A 25,562-nucleotide genomic window follows, 5' to 3' on the forward strand; every position below is an offset into this window, starting at 1 on the left:
AATTTCTTCTGCTGTGATCCTATCTTATAAATATTTTTCAGAAATATTTTCATCTTATTTATAGTACAAGGATAGCTGCAGCCATATTTCTATATCATTGTTTCTGTTATGTTGTGATCTATATTCAAGTGGTATACTAATGTTGGAGAAGCTGTGGCTGCACTGCTATGTCTACCCACATAATTTACTTCCAAGTATAGAAGGGTAGATTGAACGTTATGCAGGGTCTTGTCTTTTCAATGTATTGATTTTCAATTCAGTGCAATTTCCAACTGATGTAGTATCTTGATACCGGGTCAGAGGTATCAGTCCAGCAGGTGTTGAATTCAGGCATTTCGGTAATGTAGCAGAATGTAAATGGCCCATGTATGCCTTTTAATTTTGGGGTGCTGCTTTACTAGCATCACAGCCTTACATCATCCCTGTCTCATTTTGCAGGAACTAATGCTATTCACTATAGCTGACATGAGGAGGGAGTTGTACAGGATCTTTATTCCTCTTTCAAAAACTGGACTGAATCCAAATTTGCTTAGCCTACCATCAAATACAACTATTCAGATCTGTCAGAGGCCTTGTCAACATAAAGATACAAGGCTTACAGGTGGAGAGCTTGACAGTCTGTCCCTTGTACATCAAATGAATTTTGTGGGTGTTTTCTGCCTCAGGCTTCTCTTTTACAAACCATATGTGGTGCTTAGGTATACATGGGAACAACCTCACTGAGTCATTCTGCTAATTTCCTGGACGCTTTCTTAACTGTTTTTGTAGGAAGGAGATTGATCAGAAATCTCCACAGGTATGCCTAGCCTTATCATTTTGCTTTATTTAAATGAAATCAAGGTCAACCTCATACCAACAAATGGGGTTCCTTTCTTAGACATGTCCATGACTACTTTGTATAGGATTAGTAATAGTTTTGTTCAAAATGTTCTTTAAAAATGTCAGTTTGGAAGCCCATCTGTACCTAGTGCTTTTCCTACTTGGGGGGTAGGTGTTGTGTGGGGTTTTCATCTCCCTAGTCATTGGCCTGTCTAGCTGATGCTCTCCTCCATGCAACATACTGAAGGCAAATGTGGATTCAAACCAACATTGCATAGGATATTTGTTGGTCACTTATAGGGTAAAACTTCTTGAGCTAGGTTGATGATGTTGGCTGCTAGATTGCCAATTGTACTGGTGGCTTTCTTTGTGCCCTCCCACAAAAACAGTGCCCAGGGTCGTTTCCCAATTGCCCCTGTCAGTGACGCTACTGCCTTTTTCATTAGTTAGCTAAATATTCTTTACAAAAAGCAAGAAACTAAAGTATTTTTACACCTTAATTAATAGCATTTAAATTGTACAGGTAACAGTGGGTGCATTTACACAAGATGCTACTGCACAGTCATTATTGCACATTTATTTAGTACTTGTATTAGCAAATAATAAATGAGCAATAACTGGAGATACTGCACAGTAGAGCCAGTGAGCATCTTTTAGGTGATGCTACTGCACAGTAGCCTAATCATACTGCACAGTAGCATATTAGCACTGTCCATGCTGTGACATGGTACTACGTAATATTTTTCAGCTACTGCGCAGTCAGAATCTCATGTAGATGCTCCCACTGGGTAGCAAAGAATGGCTAAACTGCTTTCAGTCTCCTGAAGATGAAGTAGAACCACTTAAGTCTTGTGTGTAAAAGCAGGATACATAAAATATTACCTGATGTCTATTCTTTAAAAGATGGATTTGAGACTGGACTGATGCTCCTTCCCTTTAAGCTCCATTAAGTAGTCTCCATTCATTATAATCATATTAGTATTCAATGTGAGTACTTTAAATATCATGGGCTTCACTTTTCATATGTTCTCAGTTTCAATTGAAGGAAGGTGCCTTGCAGTTTTTGAAAGGTAGGGAACAGTTTTTGCAAAAGGGATACTGGGTCTTTCTTCCAACCTCTCTCTTTTACCAGTCCAAATATGCAGTGGTTATTCTTTTGGGGTCTGTTCTCAAAATCTTCTTGTTCCTCTTCCATTTTTCTCCTGTAGTGACTGAAACTGCTCCAGCATTTAATCTTGCACTTCTTATTGCTGTAGTGTCAGTTTTTCTTTTTTTTTTTTTCATTCCATTTCCCAGATAACCTCGTATAAGTGTTCATCTCAGCAACATCCTTTCAGAGGGTTTTAATATCCCCAGAGATCAGGCCTAACTTTGGGGACATCATTTCTGTGAGAACTACAATTTCCTGTGAGAGTTCCTGAGGCAGAGGCACCATTGTTTCTTTTGCCATCGGTTTAGGTAAAACCTCTTTGATGTGCTTGTTACCTTCCATTTTATCAGTAGGGTCCATTTTTTGGTTCAGATTTTCTTTATGCTGTCAGTTATATTCTCAGAAACTGCTTAATGAAACGGGCCAGTATACTAATTTATTTTCCTTGGTGTGAAGGACACAAGATTGCTATCTGTACTCTTTTACTGAACTAATTATCCTTATTTTTCTCTCTCCCCTGTCCCACATAAACTTTAAAACAGATGTCAGATTTTATGCAGCTACCTGTGACATTTGCATAAATTATTTACCTGGCTCATTTGGCTATCTACAACTAATTTCCATACAGCTATAAACTCTGTCTATATAAAAAAATCATTCTGCAGATTTAGTGTGTGCAACCTTAATGAATAGAGTGCTTGGTTTATATGCAGACCAACAGCAGACCAAGCTTCCCACACACCTTGCCAGCATGACTCGGCCCCAGTTTGCAGAATTTGCTCTAACAAGTTCTTTAGCCAGTGCTAATAGCCAATTACTGCAAAGCATACTGGTGAGTTTGTGCTGCGGGAGTTGCAGATCCACCAAACTCCTCTCTCACAGGGGCACCAGCCATCCATTAGATGGGAATAATTTCTAATCCCCACTGACTAAGGCTGGATTCATACAGGCAATAGGCTCTGAGGCTCCTTAACAAGGTCTTGAGGTATTTAGTCCCCTCAGACAATTGTTTCACCTTCAAGATTAAAGTTTATTTTGTGGAAAGACGCATTTGTTCAATCAAGTTTGGACCTTCCTTTGTAAGTAGTTTCTCCTGCATTGTGCATGCATGCAAGCAAGAAAACTGCTGTCAAGGAGAAATCCCAACTCTCTCTGAGTCAATGAAGTTAAAACAACCTCTGATTTCAATGAGACCAGGATTTTGCCTTCAGTTTTCTTCACAGAAACTCTGTAATGTGTGGCCTTCCTGATTCTTAGAGGGAAAACTCCCTTTAATGAAAATATTTCCCTTAAGAAGAAGGCAATGAAACAAATGACACAATATCCAAATTTCCCTCTAACTATAACACTGAAATGCAAAATCATCTTGACAACTATGCCAGAGTCCTAATGCTAATTTTACATATAGAGTTTGCCAACTTTATTTGAATCTATTCTGGGAGATTTCATCACATGACGTAATGACCGATCTACTGTACTGAGTACACTTCACATCAGGAAGGAAAATGCACATTACTAGTACTTTTAAAAAACCCACTGGAGTACTGTATAAATTGGATTTAACATTTTATATTTATTTTTGTGAATGCCCTATCATTTATCTCCTGGGTGACTCTCAGCAGTCTCCTGGAGATTTGTATCCAATTCCTGGAGACTCCAGGACAATCCTGGAGGGTTGGCAACCTTGTATATCCCTCCTTGAGTTGGTTTGAAGCCCAGCCCTTTAGAAATATAAAGATCTCTCTACCAGTCCAGATCAAGGAGTAACAGAAAAGGAAGCAACAGGGAGAGAATGACAACAAAAGCACCAGATTACAGAACTCTTAGATTCTCTTCCCTGCTCTGGGAGTAGACTATGGACTAAAGATTACAAACGGTCCAGTCAAGTGCCAGAATACTCTTGTTCAAGTTAGCTGTAGAGACTGAATTTGTCATCTCTGCCTGTGAGCTTTCACCATCTGACCTAAAGGATAATTGGGACTGTAGCAGTTTCAAACCTCTTTCTGTGTCACCTGTCCACTGGCAGAGGACTGAGGTAATGTGTGGCCACATAATTCAGGCCATTTCCTCTGAATAGCAATGTAGTAAACTTAATGAGACTTAAGTCCTAGTAGAGAGCTGATTTCTGTCCCCAGCTCTGCCTGCAGTGACCTTTTCCACCCTTTCATTTTCATTAGTTGTCAAATTGGTAAAAGTTAGTTGCTTCTCATAAGAAAGGTCTTTGAAGCCTTTGCTAATAAATGTTGTAAGTGTACAGAAGTATTAAGATCAGCTGGGATGGGGGTGTCAAACACAACTGCACTCCGGACATCAAGGAGCCTCCTAGGCTGGATCTGGACCTGGTGGTAAGCAGCAGCATCAGGATTAACACAGCTGTTACTTGTCCCAAATTCCCAGCCCCTGTGAGATCTGAGGGCTGGGTAAAATGGCGCAGCCCATGGGCCATATATTTAACACCCCTGAGCCATGATAAGATTAGAGTCCCTAGAACCATGGCTACAGGTGTGTATACCCATGTGTGTATAGGAGGCAGGTGAATGCTGTCTTTCTCCCTCTTTCCATAATTCATTCCAAACTCAGAAGCTGAACTTTTCTTCCCAAAGTCACCTCAGAGCTGATCTAATTTAGGCTGACAGAAAAAAGCCATCAAGGGTTTGCTCAGCTAGACAGATCTGCTGGAGTATCATACTTAAACTATGCTTGTGGCATAACTTTAACCATTAGCCTGCCCTGCAATGTCCCTCTGTTGGTGCTGTAAATTCAGAAAAGACCAACTTAGGGCTTGCTATGGCAGGCCAGGAGTTTGCCAACTGCTACTTTAAGTTCCTTAGTCTGCTGCTGGAGTGGCTGAATCTTCCTACCTGTGATTCAGAAAGCACTACCACAAATTAAAAAGGAGAATTAGTAGCACACTTAGCTTTATTGAAATTGAACAAATACCTTTTTTTTTAGTAAACCCTTTTACAGCAAGTGTAAAATTTTAATGTTTGTTGTTGTTTTGTTTTATCTTACAGGTTGTCTCTTCAGTGTAAGCAAAAATACCTTTTTCAACTTTAAAACATTTAGCAAGGATTTGAATCATGTAGCTCTGGCAGCAAAAGGTAACAGGTTATGAAAATCACAGTACAGTTTTAAAATTCTTAGGTTAGTTGATGATATTTAAAATGATAGCCACTTTGAGTAAAGATATAAAGTCGAGGTCTGTGTTTACCTATAGAGCTATCAATTGCAGCTAAAATGAGAGCGTTAAACTGAGCTACACCATATAGGAAATGAAATCTTAATAAGTAGTGTGGTACAGGGTAGCACAATAGGAAAAATACAGTTTGGCACCTCAAGTTGCATGTAAAAACATCAGAAATCAAATGAAATAAGTGCACTGTCTTTGAACAAAAAGAAAATGGGTAGTTTCACTGGTTTCTATGAGTGTTAGCTATCAAATAAACTACACAATACACAAGTTCAACCCCTAATTTACGTTTCTAGTAAAGCAAGATAATATTAAAATACACACCCACAGGATAATCAAGTATAAATTTTGTTTTCCCCTGTTAGTAGAAATAATTTACAACCCACAAAAGGACTTCTTGGTGAACCACTAACTACAGACACATCAATGGAATGTAGCTCAGTAGACTTGTTTCAAATAGAAAGGCAGCATTATCCTGAAAAAGTTTGGTCCTCTTATATCTCACTACACTGTAGCCACTACAGTCCCATAGTTGGTGTTTTAGGTTGGTTGGTTGGTTGATATTTTATTAACATACTAGCTTAGTGACAACGTTGGGTAAAATTTAGCCTTCTTTAAGAATGTCTGATCAATGCAGAATGGAAGAACAATACTGAGAGTACATAAGGAGATCCTTATTACATTGTCTTACAACATCTTGTTTTGTTCAGTCAAGCACATTTTTTATGATATTACTTTTTTTCCCCTTCCTCTTCTCTTCAGCATCATGGTAGGGAAGGGGGAGGGACAACCTCTCAGTCCAAATGACAGAAAGACATTTCACATTTATTTACAAAGCAAAACACTTTGGCTAAAAGGTCCCAGAAGCTCAAAGTTGCCTATTTCTTGTGAATGTCCTCATGCCGAATGATTTTGTATGTTATCCAGTAAAAGATGTTGAAAATGAGGAAGGCTAGTGGGAATGCAGCCCGCGATATTGTATCAATCCGTTTTGCACGATCAACAAATTTCTTTTTGATGGAATCTGAATCTTTTGGTGGTGCTGGAGGAGGGTTGGGAGGTGTAGCCTTGACTGCAGTGCCATCTTTAACTTGTAAACAGTGACCCATTCCATAGCCACCAAAATTGAATCGACTGTCACGAGTAACATCATCTTCCTGGAGAATATAGAAAAGAGAAGAAAGAGAAAAACCAATTAAGTAGATGGAATGCAATAAGTTAGTAGCATGGACAGGTGTAGCAGATCTCCTTAACAAATCAGCTGATGAGTTTTTGGTTCTATATTGGGCCCAGATCAAGATCAATAGGAGTTAGGTGCTTTAATATCTTGAGGAGGTAAGCCTGAATTAATTTAACACTACCTTGCAAAATTCTACTCATTCGCCACACCCTAAGGTGGATAATATTTTCTGAGCAGTGAGTAAATATCAAGGGCTTTATCATCAGGATAACTGGGCTCTGTACTGGTATATTTCCATGGCTATTTTACCAGGCTGATAGGACAATGTGTGAGCTATAAGTACTGGCAGTGCTCTGTGAACGATGAAAAAAATACTGAATAAGTGACTCTATTCTCCTTTATTCTCCTTGGGATGAAATGTTCTTAAACTTAATTTGGCTCTTCTCTCTGAGGCCAGAACCAGTCATGGTGAGTTGGAAGAGCACTGTGAACCTGCTTTGTTGTTTGTTTCACTGTCGACTTTTTTTTTGACTGACAGACATTACAGCATTGACTTTAAATGAATTCTGCTTAGGCTTGCAAGTTTAAAGTGCTCTCTCATGTCTTGAACTAACCTCCAGCTTTCTGATAGCAACACAGAGCCAGAGACTACAAAAACCAATGGGCTTGATCCTCAGCTGGTGTGAAGTTGCTTAACTCTGCTGCAGTCTAAGAAGCAGGGCCAATTTACACCTGCTGAGGATTTAACTCAGTCAGTCTAAATAATTGTTCCCTTAAAAAAACACCTGTTCAAAATTGCATTTATTTTTCTCTCTTTCAGTTCATATCTGCACCATGTGTATTATCAAGCTTTTTCCCCTTACCTTAGAGCTGATATATATTATGTTGTGCTTAAATAATAATGCCTCACAAGCCCATAGTAAAAGAAATGGTTCCTGAGAAGTAATATCAAGTGAGCATAAAAGGAGCACAGGCAATAACTAATGCCCTTTGAGACCCTGGTGTTCTACAGTGAAGACTATCATATGCTGTATCCATTATCAGGTGTATAATTGTACTAACACAAGGCTTGATAGCACAGTTATAGGGCTCTTACACTTTTTCATCTTAAATCCTCACCATTGTTAACAAAGTGAAACCTTTCCCTCTCTTTTTATAATTGTATTTATTTACGGTTTTCAGTCCTCCTGGGAAAAGCTATAAAAGTAACAATTCTGCTCCTCTCCAGATATTATGAATGAGTAAAGGGCTTAAAGATGAACCTGCTAAGACCTGAGTATGGCACACAATGTTTCTTTTTCATGACTCAATGACATTACTAATCCCTGCAACAATGCACAGAGCTGCTTTGCCTGTAGCAGTTTTTGTGTCTCCACCCTTAGCAGAAAAAATACCAACCAAGAAATAGAGGATTGATTAAAAGGCAACACATTTTCAACAGCTGCATTATCAATATTTGGAACTGTGTGTGTGTGTGTGAGAGACAGAGAGAGAATTTATAATGTACTATATTACTTGTGAGAAGGTATAGGGTGCAAACAACCATTCACATTACCTGACTCAGGTTTAGGCATTTTACTTTGAGCTGCCTAAATCTGAGTTGGATTCTGCCACATGCAGGAGTTCATGCAGGCAGCTGGAGGTAAGTCAGTAAGAGGGGGAAGCTGATGATACTGGGGAGAGGGGACTGGCAGGATGGGGTGGAGGTTGATGGGTCCATGGGGTGGGGAGGGGACAGGATGAAGCAGGTGGTTGGGTCTGTTGGGGGGGGCTCCCTGGTTTAGGGGTGTGTTGGTTGGGTAATAGAACGAGTCTAGTCAGGGTTGGGGGTTCTGGAGCGTGACAGGCCTTTTCTAGCGCCGAGGCTGCAATTGGAGACTTGTGCAGGTATTAGTTAGGCTGTGTTAACTCATTTTAAACTGTTAACTCATGCCAGTCTAAAGATAGTTCTAATAAGATGAGATCGGGCACTCCACTTAAACCCTGTGAATGCTTGCATGGTCAACCATTTCAATGACCCTAAGCTCAATTAGGGCAATCTAAATGTAATGCTTGTTTGTACCTATGGTCTACTGGGCTGATTACAGGCTGGGGAGACTCCAGATTTCTAGCAGTTCACACCACTGCTTTTTCATGTTATTGAGCAAAGCAGTTCAGTGTTCCAAGCCTGCTTTTGATCTCACTGTGACGATTCAGGACTAGGTCCATGGAAAGACCTACATGTACAATGCTGAAAATTGATATGTCTAACTTTAATGGCCCCAGCCACATGGAGGCATCAAAAGCCCTGATTTTAGACATATTGATACCTTCTACAAACCGTGAGGAGAGTGACATGAGCAGCAATAAGATTAGTAAAACCCTGCAGGTAAAGCAAGGATCCATCCAAGATAGTCAAAGATAACACCAAAGAGAAGGCTGTGTCTTGAATCCCACCTTCCTATGGGCTGGATGGATTTCCAGCCCATTTTCACAATCTTAGACCCTCTCTCAGAATTAGGTACCTCTACTAGCTGTGTCTCTCAAAATGCAGTTAGGGGAGACACTGTCTCCTACCCAGCTCCACATATAAAATTCAGTGGCTAGACCATTCATCCAGGACATAGGGGACCTGGTTTCAATTCCCTCCTGTGCCTGTGTATGGACGGGGCGGGGAGAGGTTGGGAGCCCCTCCACCTGTGTTTTGGGCCCTGATTCAAAAAGTGTACTTTGAGATCTCCTACAGAATTGGGCCCTGCAGGGGCAGAGAAACACCTTGTTTGTGGAAGCCAGCAGGGCTTAGGAATAGGCTCAATTCTCCTAGGTCCTTTAAAACAAATATTTTTTACTGGTAACTTTTCTAAAATATCAGTGAAATGAACATTTTTGTTTATTTCAGCCAGCAGCAACATGTTGTGATATACTGAGTTTTATTCCCCATTGTTTAGTAGATTATTCATCTCCAATAGCACAAGGAAGTGAGGAGGGGCTATTTGTATTTAATTCATTATTTCTGTTGATGATATCACAAAGAATGTTGCTTCTGGCTGTTATATGCTCTGAGTTAAATATAATCAATTATTATAAAATAGTAACAACTGAGAATCGGCACCAAATATGAAAAAAATCAATCCCTTCTGTGGGGAACACAGTAAAAAATCTCTCTCCTTTCTATTTTCCCACCCTTATCTCTTACCACACATAGCTGAGCCCTCCCCAAATGTCTTTTTCACAATGATGTGCTCTGAACATCAGCAGACTATTGATGAACTATTTCAGAACAACAGAGTGAGTGAATTCCAAATAAAAGGTACCTTCACAGAGAAAGCTCCTTCTCTTTTTTCATTATAGAGAGAGTTATAGCTCAAGCCTGTTAATGCTAGTTTGGTTTTCATGCATACTCACATCAGAAATGTGTTTAAATGGGTTTAATTAAGCTAGTGCAACAATTTTTCAGATACTCTTGTATTGACTTTGTTGCGTCTTTATGTACATTTTCAGTGGTTTGATTAAATCTATTTACCCTCAAACTCGTGCAAATTTGCGTGTGGACAAAGCCTTAAGTACTCATGCACCCAAAGAAGAGAGAATCGAGGAAGGGAAAGGAGATAATTCCTGGACTATGGTCCTGTTGAAAGACCTGCAATTTCTGCACATGGATGCGTGGCTCAAGCATTGGACTTTTAAGTCACCTCAAGACTCATCAGTGAGCCGAGGTGGTGATCATCATCAAATCGAGGGACTGCTCATGAATCGTCCTAAACTGTTTATAGTTTTATAGATTTTAAACAAACAACCAGCAACAGTAACAAACAACCTTCAGCTCCAGCTAGAAGCCAATAAACTAGAAACCATTGCAGAAAATGGAGATTTAATGTCATGTAACAATCAAAGTAGCTTCAACTTCAGAAAGCAAAAAGATTAGCTTAGTATAGTGCAGTGTCCTAGGCCAATCTAGATGTGCTCAAACATAATAAGGACCTCAAATGTCATCTAGTCCAATCCCCTATACAGATGCATACTCCTAGACAGATGCCTACTCAGCCACTTCTTGAAAACCTTCAGTGAAACAAACTCCATAATTTTCTTTTGCCCTAGTGTTCTTACAGATTTTCTCAGAGTTTTTTCTTCCCGAAGATTTGATCAACCTCTGCTTTGCTCCAGTTTAAATCCATTGCCACATGTCCTGTCTTCTGGCATGATAAAACAATATTTCCATGTTTTTTTGCAGCAGTTTTTCAGATATTTGAAAATTGTGTCAAGCTCCCCCCCCAACACTCAATAAGCTCCTTTTCTCTAAACCAAACCTATATTATTTCAATTGTTTCTGGCTTTTCCAATCCCTTTATCGTTCTTACTCAACTCTCTCTTCTTCAAATGCTGTGCCCCAAAATGGGCACTGCCCTTGTCACCAATGACATCATCTAATTGGACTCCTGGTTTCCTCTTGGGAGGAACTAAAAATGGGCACACACCATCAACCACTGGTTCATATGAACAGCAGCCAAGAAGCATTCAAAATCAGATAATGCAAGTGAACTGTACCAATCTCCCAGAAATACATTCTTCATAATCTACATCAATTTTATAAATAAGCCTTCCTTTCCTTTTTCATGTCTTTGTGTGACAAGGTATTTAGTAGAATTTGCAAGTTCATTGGAATCTGTCAGGGCTTATGTTTGTGTGGGGATCAGTAACTTGTGGGGTGTGATAAATGAAAAAGAAATACATGGTAAAATGGAACCCATATATGTAACCTATAACAGTTCATTTCCTGACTTCTATATATTTGAATATTTTTAGTTTTTCTTCTGAAAATCAAATGCAATATGTGTGTGTTATACAGATAAATTTAGACATTTTCAAGGTAATTTATTTCCTAATGTATTTACTCAAATAGAAGATGACCCTCATTATAAGAAGACAGCCCAGTAATTAGATGTATATATAGAAAATCTGTACATTTTCTATAAGTTTCCAGGTATAGAATCTAATCATTGGAGGTTTGCCTTGAATTTGTCCCCTTCCTACTGTTACAAGAGAGAAAATAAATCTGAGGGGGTCAGGTGCCTTTTGCTTTCTGCTTCCCCTCAACTTTCCCCCCTGGCAGTTCTTGCCCTTCTTCTTACTGTCAGACCCTACTCTCTTTGAGCACATGGAAATGAGGAACAAATCTAAAAACAATAATCTTGAAATGAAACATGGCTGTAGCAATTTGCATGTAGTACCTATTCACTTAGTTCATCCAAAATTAACTCATGTTACCTTTATTTAAACTGCTGCAAATTTTAGCACAGGTACTCCATAAACTTGCTTCTGCGCAGCATTTTGGCAGACAATTACATGTAGTATAAACTATGTATAATATTAGCCCAAAACCAAAAGGCTCATGATTTACCACATTGTTCACTGGGCTGGGCCCACCAGTCGACAGCATTTCAAGCCATGGTGACTCCGTGCTTAGCACTGCTCAGTATGTGTGTGTACTCCAGATACCCCACACAAAGGATTCATGTTCCAATTAGCCCACACTCATGAATGGAACCAGGTGTTCTTGTTACAAGTCCTCGGATGTCCCAAAAATGCACAGGGCAACCTGGTTCAGTTTCACCTCATGGAGGGCAGGTCTACACCAGTTGTATGCACCAGGCTAAGAGGGAACAACAGAGAAATTCTGGGTGGACTGCATGCAATGTCATAGCTCCCCATGACTTGAAAAATAGTTGGCAGTGAGGGGAACTACACTTAATACACACTACCGTATGTCTTATTCAGATGGACTGCATTAATCTATTCTTGTGGTAGGTTCTCATCAGTATGTTTGCCCAATGTGGGCCATGTGTTTTATAGTCATGCTCAGTATTGGCTGAACTTAAACTTCATAGCTGGCTCTGCATTGCTGAGTTTGAACTGCTGCTTCTGCCAGCAGCTTAATGATAGACAGTGTATTTAGTGAGGTTTACTTGTATGCAGTTATAAGATGAGGGGCTTTTTTTCCCCCATGGGGAATAAAAAGTGGGTGGGGAGAATCTTGTCTTGTACTCAGGTAAATATGGTATTATCCTTGTGTCATATAGTGTTCTTAGGTGAGGGATCATAATAGTTTTTTTATAAAGCAAGAAGGAAACTAAGAGGGAAATTTTCTCTTTGTTTACCATTCTTTTTTCTCTGTTGTGAACAGGATCACCTTCTGTTCTAAACAAGTTAATGTCTTTGGATCCTGTTGAGTGGGCAACATGAATATAAGAACACTGCAAGAAAATTGATTTTCTCTTGTTTTCTTTCCCTTCCTCCCATGCTACATGAGCATACTACATGGATCTCAGTCATTTATTTATACTCTGTCATCTCTAATGGCACTAACATCAAATCATAGTAGTTAGGAATGCAAAAGATGTTAGTGCATTTAGTCCATTCCTCTTATAGCACGTAAGGTCACTACCTACAATGTATTCTACAACGCTTTGTCCAGACTAGTTTTAAATGACTAACTGCCAATATTGATTCAGTTTTAACCATGATGGAAATGAGAGAGAAGCTGGTTTCAAACAACATATTCAATTTCCTCTCCAATGTGATTTATTCATTTAATTTTGCAATTCTTTTTCCAGCATATGGTGAACAAACAATTTAGAAGAGTATCTGGTTTAATTAAATTTCAAGGGCATATAAGATTAATTTTAGGTTGATGAAGTTCTACCGCATAAGATTTCTTTTAGAAACATTTTCTGCATGCATAAGTACGAAGTTAGAACATCCCAATAAATGTAGACTAAGATGACTAAATGCCTTTCAGAAGTAGGGCTCCTGGGCCTACATAAAGTACTTTTTAAAATCCTACTATATATTTGTTCATAATTATATGGATCTGATTAATATTTTCAGCAGTCCTACCTTCTGTAGGAAGTAACACTTGAATTACATTTAACATATGGAGTTGGATTCTAAGCTGGTGTACATCCATGTGGTTCTATTGGCAATGTAGAAGCTATGTTAAATTACAGCCCTTGAGGATCTGGCTTAGTGTCTGTTGCATGTATAGAATTATTTTTTCAAAGTTTCAAAATATAAAGCTACTACATCTGGATTGCTCTTTTTGTCTTTAGAATGCAAGGAATTTAATCTCTTGTGGATACTAGGATAGCTTGAGGCCATTTTTGCCTGAGCGATAATTGACATTTCCTGCATCAGTGTAATATAGGTAGCTTCAAGACTCTGGGGGCCACTTTTCACATCACATATTTTTTGTATAGAATTGAGATGATAAGGGTAGTAGAAGCTTATTCTGATCCAGCCCACCAAACTGGCTTTTTACTGCTTGCTCACTCCCTCTTCAGATGATGGGGACAGAGATGTAGAACACAGCTGTCTGATAATACTTAGTTGGAAGACAGGTCAATAGAAGACCACTCCAGCTACTTCAGTTTTTAATAGCGGTTCTAAGTTACACTGGTGGTGCGTCTACATGAGACACTAGAACTAATTCTACCATGCATTAACATCACATAAAAGATGTGCACTGGTGCTACTGTGCAGTAGCACTGATTACAGTACATTAAGTTTAGTACCTGTTATTACAGGTACTATATTTAATGTGCTGTACTTACGGTGCATTAATGCAGGTAGATGTGCTCACTGGGTGCCAATTTGATCTCTCGCTGATTCCAGGATTTTAAATAAGTGGTTTACAGCCATTTTCCTCAGCATTTCTCACCTAAATTCTGTCCCATGTGCAGCCCAGCCAGATGATAGGATATGTCCTTTAAGTGCTTTTCCTTTAAAACATGTACCTATATATTTCATCAAGTTTAAAAACAGTTTAATATATCAGCACCCTACTGCACAATGCTGCTCAGTCAATTCCAGGCACTATTAGTTTCAAGTCTTTTAACTTATCCCTAATGTACCTTTTCTTGTTTAATGTTTTTTTACCTTTTCCCCTGGCAGTAGTATTTGGCTTCATACAGCATATGAAATCTACGTAAACTGTATACTTATTTTTAGTTTAAAATATTAACGATATTCTATTTGATAACAAGAGGAATTAGTTGTTGTCTCTAGAGAGGATTTGAAATAGGGAAATTAGGATTGTGTTTAAGGTAGCTTTCAATAATATGCTCCATCTCAAATAAACAGCAGAAGAATCTTTAACACATAAATGATTAACTTATGCACACTGTAAAAACAGCAAGTGAACTGTTGTTAGTACAATAATGAAATGGTAGATAATGTAACTTTGCCCTCTGCTACTAAGAACTGAATATTATCCAACCAAAAGAGTAACATAATTTTAAAATGTTATGGAGCAAAAATGTTTTCCTGACTTAAAATATTTTAAAGCAGAACCTAACATTTTCAAGAAATATTGGATATCATACAGTTAGTGGTGATGATCACTTTGCTACAAAGAGAAGTTTTATTTTTCCGGTAATGGAACATGATTGTGTCATAGATTGTAACTGAAGTTAATATGAATTTCATACTTTGGGTAAAATCATCAGTAGTTTCATAATTCTCTGGTGCTTTTGGGAGGGGTGGGGACAGGGACAGGAATTGTTCTACAATGGTGAGGCTTAGGATAAGGAATTAAAACTGACAAGTAAGAGGAAATTTGTTTTTGGCTCGGTCACTAATACATGATGCTGCTGGACCTGTCATTTAGACTTTCTGCCTTTCTTGTAAAGGGTGATAACATCTAACTTCTTCATGAAGATATGGCTAAGTCTGGAAATCAGAGATAGTGAAGATTCATTGGGTCACACAACTCATCGTCCTGATGTGGGACTCTTAACTACAGTGTATTTTCTATAAATGGCTCAAATAGTATGCAGTGCAGTGACTCTCTCAAAAACAGGTTGAGGCTTTCAAGGATAAAAAAAAATTTAATAAGGTATTAGTAGCTAAAAATAAATCAGTGTGGCATTGAGCCAATTCAGAACTGTTGTTCAGGTGTTCCTGTTGGTCCATTAGCATTCACTGAAATAGCTCACCGTAATCTATTGAAGACACTCCAGTAAAAATTGATAAGGATGGAAAAAGTTATTCCCCTATGGTTCATATCCTTCATTTCTGAACAAAGATATTGTTTGGTAAGGAGAGGGGACTTTGGAGCCAATAGGATGGACAGCTGTGATATCTGACCATTGGTGCCTTGGGAAAAGAGCCATAGGTCCCATAAACTGGTCTGGATAGTAACTGAATCTGTAACGTTTCCCTGGTGGACTAATATTAATAACCTACATCCTAGATAAGATAAAGGAAAGCTTTGGCATTTGGAGGGAAGACAATCATAACAGTTGTAGACCATAATTACTAAACTCCATGATGTATGCAACGGTAGGTTCAGTGGATTTCTTAGGTAATTCAGAGGACCTGTGCACCTTCATGCTATGTGAAAGTCCTAGAGATTGGTCAGCATATCAGTGGGAATCCTGCATTAGTCTCTGTCAACTCCTACTAAAAGGCCATATTCAAATTCTTTTTATTTAAAGACTATTCATGTTTTACACCAGAATAATGATCAGGTTGCCACACTGAACAATCACTTTATGAAGTTCTGAAAAGACTGCAGAGCTACTATTTAACTGTTTAAGTATTGCTGCATTCTGACGTAAATGTGAGACAGTCATTAAAGGGGCCATCAAAGTCTTACGAAGCTGGGTGGAGGAGTTCTGATCAGAGCTGTAGCAAGGCATCTGCACTGACTGTGATGGCATGGTTAGCCATTTCTGGCTCTCCAACAAAGGCAGTGCCCAGGGCTACTGCACCTGTTATTCCCCTCCATTACACTACTGGTTCTGATTATTGAAAGAAATAGCATGCACAAGCAAAATCCTTTAACAGAGAGATCAGATCTGAAATGAAGTAGGTAGAGCACTAGAGGCGATGGTCTGCACAAATCAGGCCAGAGAGGCAGAGGTCAGAGCAGCATGGACTCAGAGGAAGCTGTTGTGGTGGTGCTTGTGTAGGGTAACAAGCAAAGATTATCTGGGCTTGATGACAGTCTGATTCCCCCATTGGCTGGGGTTTCAGATGGAGACAGAGATCATAAGTCTAATTCATCTGGTTTTACACTGGTGTAACTTCCCTGGGTCTAGCATGAATGTCTCTGTCTTCATCTAAAACCCCCTAAGCACTCTGCCTACATATAAAGGTACACAAACACAAATTCATGAAAGCAAAACTAATAAAACTTAAGAATACCGACAATTTTAAGTGTAATGATTTTTAAAAAAAAATAAGCATTCAAGTCTCCTTGCCTTGCTCATTGACTTCTGTGAAGAGTACATTTCTGGTGAATCTAAATTGCTCTCTCTGATGGAAATGGCTACCTCATTTGGGCCCATTCTTTAAAAGGTCTCAGCCCTGCCTTAGACTTACCATGCAAGTACTCAAGGGTACTTTCATTGTTGGACTGCTGCAGAGTGACAATGGGAGGTCTTTGGCCAGAATTGCTGATGGAGATCCTTATGTCATAATAGCCATTTGTACTGTTCCCAATAAATTCTTCAGTGCTTCCACCTGGTCCAGGTTTAAGTATTTTAAGCAAGTATTTTATTCCTTGTCCTGCTTGGCCTGATGGGCTGGGAAGTAGCAGAGCCCTGAGGGCAGTTCTTGGACCTACACCTATGATCTATGATATAGGTGGCCCATGAAAGGGAGTAAGGGAGTTTCCTCATGCACTCTTACTTTCTTTGAAGGTGTGATAGTGAATCAATCAGCAAAGGGGAAAGCTTGATAGATGCTAACAGCAAAAGAAAGCAGAACATACGGGTGTGTGTGTGTGTGTGTGCGTGTGTGTGCGCGAACACGAGTTGGGATGGAGAGGGAGAAGAGGGAAGGAAATGATGGTGCAGACACAAAGTGAATTCCTCTATGACTTTTGAAAGTACTCTGTATCACTTTGGTCAAAGGTAACAAATACATACATGCGTTGCTTCTTTTACTCCGGCAATTATTGGCATGAGTAAAATGGAAAGGAAAACTTGTTTCCCCATTTGCTTTAAAGGACTCTCTCCTTTAAAACATTTACTAAAATCACAAATGCCTTAAGAGAAATTACCACAGCTTTCTTAGATAGACTTTGTGCAGCTAATTTATGCAAATACTTCTCAAATCTAATTAAATTATTAATATAATTTGCAATATTTAAAATCCATAACTAAAATATCAGGAAAGTCTGCATAAATCTTAATGTTCACATGCAAATTTCATTAGTTTTGTTTGATTCTCAGTAAAAGAGGAAAAAATCCCAGACCAATCAACAAATCAATACCTTCCCCCATTACGAGCATTAAGCACTGGGCTTCCAATACAAAAGTAGTAGTGCTTTCATATCTTCTGTGACAAATCATCTTAGTTTTGTACATCAGTTAGCTGTTTTGGCAGCCAACATCTCAATTTGGATATCTCTAGTTGTTTTTACATAGCTCTGAAATGCAGTTGGCCTAAACAAAGGCTTTGCCAGCTGTCTTTATTTTATAACTCAGCTTCTAAAATTAAATAGTTATGTTTTATATAAAACATTCCAATGGCTTGAAGGTTTTAAGAAATTTACTATTACAACTGCATTCTTGTCTTTTCATTTTGATTTACTTTTATCAGGGATCATTTTATAAAACTTTGATTTTATTTATTCATAGTAAAAGGGACATTTATCAAATAAAAGCCAATAGGCCCCTACTGATATTGAAACTTGATCTGCTAACCTTTTACACAGGATTGTTGCTTTCATTTGGTAAGTGCAAAGTACAAACTCCTGCAAGTCATTAAAAATGCATATTGTCACACACAAAATTTAGCCATAATCATGAAGACTGCCCTCTAATTCAGTAGGTTTCCTTGTTTTGTATTCCTGATATAATTGATTCTTTTTTACCATATGCATTGCTTAGTATGTACACATCTGTTTGATATAACTGTCTCTTGCCCTTCCTTGTTGCCCAAAGATATGTGGAACAATTTGGGGCATCTATCTACCTGCAATTTTCAAATTTCAGGTTCAGGTTATGAATTCTCTGTATATATAATCTTTATCTGCAGGTGGCCTTGCACTTCACCTCAGGCATCTGGAGCAGTCAGAGTGGAGATCATGCCTACCGCTCCCTCACAGGGCACTGGTGTGATCAGTCAGGCCATTGGTGGGCTCTCCTTCAAGCGGAGGTGATGTATCAGTCCCACACAGCAATAGAGATCATGGGGACCATGAACTGCATGGTGCAGTGGTGGCTCGTTGGGCAGGGCAAGCTCACCCATGGGTTCATGGTCACCGACAATGGGGCCAATATGGTCAAGATGGTGCGTGATGCCAATTTTGTTGGCATCTGTTGTGTGGCACACAAGTTCCACCTTGTAGTCAGAGACACCTTGGAGGGGGACAGGGCTGCCAGTGAGGGTGCCATCATAACTGGCAAGCTCATTTCAAAATGCAGGAAGATGGTGGGCTACTTCCACTGGAGCATCAAGTGGGGCAAGATGCTGTGGGACTAACAGGCAGAGCTGAGCATCCCACAGCACAAAATCATACAGAATGTGGAGACTCAGTAGAACTCCACATACCTGATGCTCAAAAGGCTGGTGTAGCAACAGAAGGCCATCCATGAGATGGCCTTGCTTGGGGAGACTAGGATCAGTGGCCTCCTTAACAAAGCTAAGTGGGATACCATATCCCAGATCTTGGTGGTCCTCAAGCCATTCCTTAAAGCCACCAAGAGCCTCAGCACTGGCGATGCCCTCCTTAGCCAGGTGATCCCCATAGTGAGGGAGCTTCAGAACCAAATGGAGAAGTTCCAGGGGGATCAATGTTCCTAGCCTGGGCAAGCCACTGTTACCAGATGTGTATATAACCTATAATCACAGACACCAGCCAGCTACAGATGTCAATATCAGAGCAGTCTTGTCACCCATCTTCCTCTTCCCTCTTAGTTTCTGTTTCCCTGCAAGCCCAGATCTGAAACTCCAAAATTTTCCAAAATGTTCTGGATGCTTTCATTTTGTTTTGGAGCTTTTTCTCGGTCTCTCATTTGGATTCAGTGTCTTGGGCGCCAAAATGTGCCAAAACACCTCCAAAATGAAATGGCTGTGGAAGCTTCGCACCACCCTAGATATCAGGTGCTTTTTAAGGACCATCAAGATTTAACTCCATTGTTAGTGTTGTGCCACTACTTATTGGACTTTCAGTCCAACACAGACAGAGACAACAGAGAAGATGAACAAGTCCCTTATGGCATTTGATAAAGGTTATATATATAAAGGCACTGGTGAAGCAGCTGAAGGAGGGCATCAAGAAATGGCTGAATCCATTGTGGTCCACATGCTGGCGAGCGTGTGCAACCTGAGGGTGAAGGGGAGCCTCTGCGGCAGCAAAACCCTAGATCACTGGACAGAGGTGCTGGTGAAGAGAGTGGGGGGGTAGAGGGGGGGGGGGGGGGGGGGGGGACTTGGAACAGGGGGACCCACTTTCCCGTGCCAGCACTCTATCTGAAAGCCAGTCTCCTCCACCACTGGTGCTGCCATTGTGGGCCAAGGGCATGGTTTCCATGTTGGGGTCCAGAGGCACCAGACCCCAGCATGAGGCAGGTAGCATCGAGGCCTCAGTGGCTACCTATCTTGCCGAGGATGTGTAGCTGCTGCTCTGCAACCCTTTGGCCTGTTGGGCAAGCCACAACCACATCTGGCAGGATCTGGCCAGGGTTGCCCAGAAACACCTGTCCTGTCCACCAACCAGTGTTCTAACTGAGAGGGTGTTCAGCATTGCTGGGGCTGTTGTGACACATCACTGCACCTCCTTGGATCCTGGTTTGGTGGAGCAGCTGATGTTCCTGAAGGTGAACCTCCCATTCCCCAAGCTCCGCGTGCGGACCGAGTGCGTGCCCCCCTCCTCACTCCATCCGTACTGATTTCCTTTTTTAATTTGGTTTGGTTTCACAACCATTTAATGCCCCCTCTCAAAGCTGGAGGCGGCACTCACTGTATCACCAGCCAGCAGGGGAAGAACATCTCTTTGCTGACCTCCTGTGCCAGGACAAACTTGGAGGTATGGCCAGGGACTATGGGGAAGGAGGACCTGGGCATGACCTAAAACTGCACCCTGCCAGGGTCAGGAGGCCTGGTAGGACTGCTGGTAGTGTGGCAGGGAAAGCCCAGACTTGCAAGAACTTTGAGAGGCCTGAAGGTTGCTGGTTGCAGTGGAGTTCTGAGGCTCCAGGTAAGCTGAGCTTCCTGGGATGCCATCTGCAAGGCATGGGCTGCAGTGTAGGAGAGGTACGGAGCTGTGTAATGGATGTCACCCCTAGACATCAAGGGCTCAGAAACTCATGGACTCAATATGGACAGTGAATTTATGACACACTATAACCTGCCCAACATCTGCAACATCTGACTGTTCAGGTACCTCTCCACTTTTACCTGCTACCTACCTCTCCCCCTCACCCCCCAGCCTGTCTTTCACCCCCTGATGCCTCAATTTACATTTTCACTGACTGGATTTTTTGCCTGCATCCCAGACTCTGGCTTCTTTATTATTCCTTCCATCCAGGAAGAGCACACACCAACTGCAGATGCTTCCTCAGTCTGACGAAGGGTTTTTAAACCCGAAAGCTTACTAAGATATATTTCTTCAACTACTTAGTTGGCCTAATAAAAGATATCAGATTGACCCAAAGAATCTTGTCTGCCTATGACCTTAGACCAACATGGCTACAACCTACACACACCCCTTAACACACACGTCATGAGTTTTGCTTTGAATAGTTTCAGATGCAGTTTCACAGAAACCCCTGCACCTACCTCCTTGAAACCTGGCAGACTTCATGGCCTCAGAAGGGGCTACCACCCCTGCTGTTGTCATCCAAATCATCCAAAAAGTGACAAAGTTATAGGTATTTTAGTGATTCCTCATTATAATCTATGGCTGAATCTCTGAATCAGTGCTGAAATTCCAAAACAGATTTGGCCAAATCGAATCAGGATAGTGATCCAAAACACCAAATCAAATTGCTGTCCCTCCAAAACGTCCAAATCCAAATCAGAATTGGAACAGAGCCATTTTGCACAGCCCCACTGATATCACTTTGGTCAAATGTGGAAACATTCCTGGGCAAAGAGTTGGCAGTTACCTAAAAGAAACAGCTATCCAAGTGGGCTAGAAACACGGTAACAGGTCACCTGGGGGTGTATAGGACTATCTGGCAAGATTGATCAAACATTACCTGCCAAAGGGGATTTAGATTACAAAAGAAAGGGTTTTTTACTGACCTTTCTGGAGAGAAAGGGACAAATCCTGTTTCACTTTCATGTGTTTAAGTGCTACTTACCTGTCCAAATGCAGCTGTGTAAGTAAGAGGCATTTTTGGCCACTTTGAAAGATATTAGATTTTATTTCTGTCTGCAGAACTGTGTCTGCACATTCTCTATGATAAATGAAAGTTGCCTGAGCCAGATATATAGGTGCTTGAAAGTGTGGTTGGAGGGAGAAAAAAAACCTGACTAGTAAGTCTTGGAAGGGGAGGGTCTTTCCATCTCTTAGCCTCATCTTCTACTAGTTAGACCACTTGACCATAGTATGATAGATCCAGGTTCTCATGCTTGCCTTACTCACAGGGATTTGAAGCAATATCTCATGCTTCCCAGTAAAATACCTTTTCTACCAGGCCATGGGCTAGGCATTGCTCAAAGGCCCCTCTAGCCCTTCTTTTGAAGTTGCTTCACTAGGTTGTCAAAAAAGGGAAGATAGTTGGTTCAAAGAGGACAGCAAGCCAGAAGGACTGTGACTCCATGAGCTAAGTACTGTCCTGAAAGACACAATACTGATGTAGCTACACCACAGCAACATTTATTGTAGATTGGTTTTTAAAGAGGTGTAAATAAGTCCCTGTTTTTTCTCACACTTACTCACCTGTTCCTTTGTACCAACAACTCAATTTTTGCTTGTCTCCTAACTTGTGTTCATGGCTTTTCAAATCTACTTCTACCTACCAGCACATCTTCTCTTTGCCTTTAGGCTCTTTAAAAATACTATTTGCAGTTATTGCCTAAAGTTCACAGACCTCTTTCTGTTTGCATCCTACCCTTTGAAACTCTTACAAAGATAAAACACAAGATCTCTCCCTGTCCAATCCTTAAAGCCTCCACTCCACTCTACCTCTGTGTGGCTTTTTAGAATTAGTCACACCCTTCTTTTAACATCTACCCAGGGTTTCTGCTGTTTTATCCTTTTCTTATTCTATCCATACTTTTCCATCTGTCTCCATCATTTCTATTAGTATCTCTTCCTCCCACTATTAATAGGAACACCACAAAGCTGTTGGTGCTTTTCTCTTTTCAATGTATACCCTTTCCTTTGGTGATTTAATTAATGTACACTATTTCAACATCACCATTATGCTGAAAACTGTCAACTCTATCTTTACCCAGATAGTTTCAATCCTTCCAGTCAATCCTACATCTTTGAAGCTTTCTTTTAATGAGACCCAAACTCTTTATAGTCCTTCTTCTTTGATCATCTCCAAGTTCACCCTTGCATTTATTGAGATGGTCTAAAGTTGCTGGGACCTTCTGATGAATCTAGTCCATAACAGGGTGGATTTGATTTAAATCAATTTGATTTAAATCACTGGTCAGGAAGCCTCAATTTAATCATTGTTTTCTACAAAAAGTGCAATTTTGTTGTTTGTTATAACTTTAATACATATTAGTCACAAGTCAGAGATAGTTGTAGGTTTCATCTTTAGAAGGTACAGACTATAATTTTAAGGCAGTGAATTATTTTGATATGTTTTCAGCTAAATTTTGCAGTTACTGAATTATGGTTTGGTTATTTTGTTTACCTAAGCTAATTGATGCAGATACTTGTGAAGTCATTGGAAAGTGAAATATGTCCACTTCACTAGATTAATCATGGATGTTTTTGCTATGCTATATTAGGAGGATATGAAATGAGCTCTGCAGCCATATGTTATTAGCTTGGAGCTTTCTTCACTTTCTTCTAAATTTCTTCTTATCTTTGATTTCATCACTCTTTTATGGCTGGGCAAGCCTGCTGCCATAACAGATTTTCCCTTCTATCATAACATTCCCTCCTAGATCTCAAATCAATGAATAGGCTATACTTAGAAACTTATCCCTCAAGACTTCTGGAATATTCTGCTTAAAATGTTTCTCTTTTGTTTCTATTGCCCCTCCCTCCTTGTATTTATCTCCATACTCCTCCTACTTGCCCAGATCTACTCCATCCCCAACAATCCTCTATTCATTTAACTTCTTGAAACTTTGCACGTTTAGAGAGAAGTAAGGGGTTGACTCTGGGTATATTATACAAACTTGCAGAGAGACAATAGGGCTGATGGCCAGGTAATAATCAGGTTTGTTATATCTAATCTCCATATACTGCTGTAAACAGGGACTTTATCTCTGGAGACACAAATCCACAGTTTGAGAACTGAAACTAAGCATCACAGAGATGCTTCATTGGATCTTCAAGACTGATCACTGAGTCCCATTGGGTAGAGTGTTTTTCTTTAATCTTTACTAATCTATAGCCTCTGGGAACCCCATAAGATTGGGCCCCTAATATAGTCCATGGCCTATTGTGACCTATTTATAAAACTTTTCTAAAGAAGTTACATGGATATATTGTTTCAAATAGTATATAATTAGAAGTTATAAACCCTATTCCATGATGATATATTTGAGCTTTAACATACTTTAAATTAAAACTACCCTTATATAGGTTTAGTTTTAAAAGAAACCAAAGATCTTAAAAAAAAAAAATCTTAAAAAAAAAAGATTAAAATAAAAATCCAGTTTTTATTTTTGTTGAATGTCGATTTTTATCCATCCTGGTCCATAAATACTTAAAATTAGACTAAAGACCTTACCTAGTGCACTCATCTTCAATGCTGCTTTGAGCTGAAATCAGTTTGTCATCAACATTTTTGGCAATAAATGTTTCTTGTAGAAAAAAAAAAATTTCCCTCTTGGATTGTTACAAGAATTGTAACATTTCCTAGTATCAACAACTTGGGGTCACTGGGACTGTCCACTGCCCAAATCATGTTGTTTAATGCACAAAATACAAATTCAGCAAGCATGATATGAATTTCTTATCAATTTATATATAAAGTATAACTAAAATGCTGCAATTATTGGTATTTGATTTTGGCAAGTCATACATTTTCTAGTTTCAAATCTGTTCCAACTTTGCAAGACATTTTGAAATATTCAGCTTTATTTGTACTACCTTTTACTAAAAAGGATATTCCCAGATCCTGACATGAAAAACTGAAGTATTGGTGAGGTTGCCAGTTTACAGACCCTTCCTTATCTTTGCTTGGGATTACTGCTCAGAGTTTACTGCATTAAATTCTCCTTTATGTATTCATTCTCCAAAACCCACTAAGTGCTGCAAACCTACAATGTGGGATTTGACTCAACAAAAAGAGGTGTCAGTCATGCATATCAGGTGTTGCTCTATTCTAATCAAAATTCTGTAACGTGATAAAATTGATATAATATACTAGATTAATGATTCAGCATGTTGTTGGCAGACTCCAATGCTGTGTCCAACAACAACAGGAACATTAATGCCATCTGCTTTTTCTTATATGTGCTAAATTTATAACTGCATGATGATTTCTACATTAGCATACACAACACCACCCACAGGAATGCATGCTTACGATAGGTAATAATTGTTTAAGCTTTGAGGCTTATCTTAAGCAAAAACCTCATGTCATGCATTTTAAATTGCTGTCAGTCCTATTATTTGAGAGAGAAGTTTGGCAATCAATAAAAATGATTATATTATGTATTCTTTTTATCCCAGAGAGAATGTCACTATCTAGCAGTTAGAAAGTAATGTGCTCTGTTTTTATTCTTCCATATCTGGCTGGTATTTTAGGATATTTTAAAAGGCAAAGTGATTTGCCCAGATGCCATATTGATTCTCCACCCCGAATGGAAAATAAACTTTGAAGGTAACAACACCCTGATCTCAGTTTGCATTCAGTGTAGGGTAGATGTCAGTTTGCATTCAGTGTAAGGTAACCAGATTTCTGAGTTTCAAAAAGAAACATACTGCTTCCCTTTTCCCAGGTCTCCAAGCTCTGGTTTTAGCTGAGCATGCTGGAAAACAGGAGAGTCTGAAGGTGTAGAGTGTGGCTACATCCAGACATGCAGGGACATGCACTTGCAGTGACACAAATAGTAGCAGCACAAATTTGTGCTGCTACTTTCACGGTGCATGC

The 25,562-nt window shown here is 39.7% G+C and overlaps 1 protein-coding gene across 2 annotated transcripts in view; it reads right to left on the reverse strand.

Annotated features, from left to right (window-relative positions):
- Window positions 1-6,037: 6,037 nt before the first annotated feature.
- GLRA2 (glycine receptor alpha 2) overlaps window positions 6,038-25,562 on the reverse strand; it is a 203,308-nt gene continuing 183,783 nt past the window's right edge. For both annotated transcript variants that reach the window (XM_006028409.1, XM_006028408.1), the window contains exon 9: window positions 6,038-6,316. In XM_006028409.1, coding sequence (XP_006028471.1) covers window positions 6,038-6,316 — 279 coding nt within the window. The remainder of the gene's footprint in view (window positions 6,317-25,562) is intronic.

Source organism: Alligator sinensis, unplaced genomic scaffold (genome assembly GCF_000455745.1).
Source record: "Alligator sinensis unplaced genomic scaffold, ASM45574v1 scaffold1192_2, whole genome shotgun sequence".
Classification (NCBI taxonomy): Eukaryota; Metazoa; Chordata; order Crocodylia; family Alligatoridae; genus Alligator; species Alligator sinensis.